Source organism: Eumetopias jubatus, unplaced genomic scaffold, assembly GCF_037043125.1.
Source record: "Eumetopias jubatus isolate StellerSeaLion01/CBP00866 unplaced genomic scaffold, mEumJub1_p1.0 scaffold_3, whole genome shotgun sequence".
Taxonomy (NCBI): domain Eukaryota; kingdom Metazoa; phylum Chordata; class Mammalia; order Carnivora; family Otariidae; genus Eumetopias; species Eumetopias jubatus.
This window is the reverse complement of record NW_028274809.1, coordinates 149938233-149941193: the sequence shown is the minus strand read 5'-3', so window position 1 is coordinate 149941193 and position 2961 is coordinate 149938233. Positions and strand designations below refer to the sequence as shown.

The 2961-nt window shown below is 37.7% G+C and overlaps 1 protein-coding gene across 2 annotated transcripts; it reads left to right on the top strand.

Moving 5' to 3' along the window:
* The first annotated feature begins 1252 nt into the window (after positions 1–1252).
* On the top strand, positions 1253–1979 carry LOC114212091 (cyclic AMP-dependent transcription factor ATF-1-like). Of its 2 annotated transcripts, XM_088022206.1 has the most exons (3): positions 1276–1371; positions 1555–1725; positions 1824–1979. In XM_088022206.1, exons 1-3 carry the CDS (start codon positions 1327–1329, stop codon positions 1977–1979), a joined length of 372 nt encoding a protein of 123 aa, XP_087878332.1. In that variant the 5' UTR covers positions 1276–1326. The 2 variants fall into 2 exon arrangements, with proteins under 2 accessions (XP_087878331.1, XP_087878332.1); XM_088022205.1 differs by having other exon boundaries at positions 1253–1725.
* The last annotated feature ends 982 nt before the right edge of the window (positions 1980–2961 follow it).

Genomic DNA, 2961 nt, shown 5'->3' with positions numbered 1-2961 from the left:
CAATCCTGACAAATCCACTAGCACAGGTAAGCCTCCACTGGCATTTTCACCTAAAATCATCCTCCATACATTCTTTGAATCTTATACCCCTCGTCATGTGCTTCTACTTTGAGGTGTAGACCCTTGCAGAATTCATTTCTAATAGAGGCCAACTATGTGAAAATTAAAAGTTCGTTCCAGGTACATTCTTCTTCATTAATTTTTTCAACATTGGAGAAATGTATTCTCATCCACTGCTTCTGCATTTGCAGCTTCCCCAGACAGCTTTACAGTGGAGATCATCCCATTTCCTGAAGCTACTAAACCAGAAAGGCACTTTCTTGCAGGAAAGGAAGTCACTTCTGCAGTATTTTTCAGCTTTTTTTTTTAAAGCTTCCTAATTGTTAAGACTTTCTTCTCAACTGTGAAAAAGTTCACATCTGACAGCTATAAAACTGACAGGCTGGGACATAACATAGTGTACATTCCATGTTATGCTGACATCACCACCCTATTTACCAAATGTATATGAGCTAATCCAGATTAGAGAAACATGCATTTCAGCAGAAAAAAAAAAAAAAAATGTTTTCTGTTCATTTACTGTATTTCTGAGTTGAATGGAATTGTCAAGCTTATTTCATCACTGAAATTTTATTTCACTATTGAAAGTGTATCTCATCTTATTATTATTTGTACAATCAAAAAAATGGATATTCAAACAATTGTAAACCCATCTTGCTTATTAAGATGTTTCATAATTGATAGCCAAGTAGAAATTCTTTATCAAAAGAGAAGACATCATTAAGACGGTTTTTTTCCCCTTTAAAGTTCAGTGGTTGGCCTGATGTAGATCATGCCGCCAGTGGCGGCCCTGACTGCCGAGGAAACCGTAGCCTAGGACAGTTGGCTGTTAAGTGACACAGATTCTCCCCACTCCTCCTGACCGGAGACAGAGGCACGTCCCCCACCGCGTGAGGGGGTGGGGAAGTGGGTAGAGAATTCGGATCCACCTGGGAGGGGGAAGTGGAAGTTCCCGCCCCAGAAAGCCGTGAGGCGGCAGCCACATTTCCTCATGGAAGATTCCCACAAGAGTCACACTTTAGAGGCAGAGCTGCAGCCTGGTTCAACAGTTCAGGGAGCTCGTATTTCTCATATTGCTCAACAGGTATCATCTTTATCAGAAAGTGAGGAGTCTCAGGACACGTCAGACAGTATAGGCTCCTCACAGAAAGCCCACAGGATTCTAGCACGGCACCCATCTTACAAAAAAAATTTGAAAGATCTTCTGAAGATACACGGGGCAGAAAAGGAGACAGAGAAAACCCTGGAGTTTCTGCTGTCACTTCTATGTCTGTTCCAACTCCCATCTATCAAACTAGCAGTGGACAGTACATTGCCATTGCCCCAGATGGAGCCTTACAACTGGCCAGTCCAGGCACAGATGGAGTACAGGGACTTCAGACATTAACCATGACAAATTCAGGCAGTACTCAGCAAGGTACAACAATTCTCCAGTATGCCCAGACCTCTGATGGACAGCAAATACTTGTGCCCAGCAACCAGGTAGTTGTACAAACTGCATCAGGAGATATGCAGACATACCAGATCTGTACCACACCATCAGCTCCTTCGCTGCCCCAGACTGTGGTAATGGCGACCCCTGTGACTCTCATGTCTCAAACAGCTACGACAGATGACCCCCAGCTGAAAAGAGAAATAAGGCTGATGAAAAACAGATTCAATGCAGTTCCAAGCAAAACCCAAACAGGTTGTTTGAAGAACTTAACAAGTGATACAAAAATTTATAGAAGAGTAGAGGGGCAAGAACAGCCAAAATATTCCAGACAAGAATAAGAGAAGCTGCTCAAGAATGTCGCAGAAAGAAGAAAGAGTATGTGAAATGCCTGGAAAATCGAGTTGCAGTCTTGGAAAATCAAAACAAAACTCTAATAGAAGAGTTAAAAACTCTGAAGGATCTTTATTTCAATAAAAGTGTTTGATTAAGAAAGAAAATATTTTTGCGGACTTGCCTAAATATTAGATGGATTTCTTTTCTTAGCGGAGTTTATAAATTAAAAGGTCAAAAATGAAGCTTTTTATTTAGGCTTTTAAAACTCAAAGATAAATATCTTATGCAAGAGATCTGGTGACAGAAGATAAAGTGGAAAATGACCTCAAGGAAGTTACTAGCACAACTGGAAACTCTGTAAAAATTAAACCTACTCAAGAAGCAGGAAATGAACTTTCAGCAATTTCAATTTTCTAAATAACGAAAATCCAAAAATGGCAGATAAGACGAAATTTGGTAAATTGATTTTTAAAATAAATCAGTTTACCCTGTTGGTTTGCATTTCTGTTTCCTAAATTTTACATTTTTCAATTGTATGTGTGTATGCGTGCTTGCATGTATGTTTTATTTCTGCCAATAAATTCTAAATTACAAATAGAAAAGCCAATACATAACTAAATATATAAATTATGTGTTCTGATTATGTATACTTGTTCTATTGTCAAATCTTTTAAATGGGTTTTTTAAAGTGTGTTTATTGGACTTGAGAGGGGTTTGGAGACTTACTTGGGTTAACTATTTTTGAGGCTTTGTCCTAAAAGGCATCTAAGGTACATGAATGGAGTGTGGTGATTTTGTAACTTTTTTTTTATCAGAATGGAAAGAGAACTTCTGTTTAAAAGTTTGATACTTTTAAATAGCTTGTTTTTTGGTTACTCTGGGAACGGAGATTTTCTACAAATATATAATAAGTTGTTTTTTGATTCTAAAAAAATAAATAAAAAATAAAAGTTCAGTGGTTGTTTTCTGAAGGCCATACACACAACTCAATAAACATAAAACAAAAACTATCAGAATAAGATTATCTGTATTACAGACTAAAAGACACCATTTTAACGCAATTTATGAGCCCAGTATCTTCCATGTAATACCACATACTAAAAATGGAGTCTAACTCATGTGTTTTACAATTG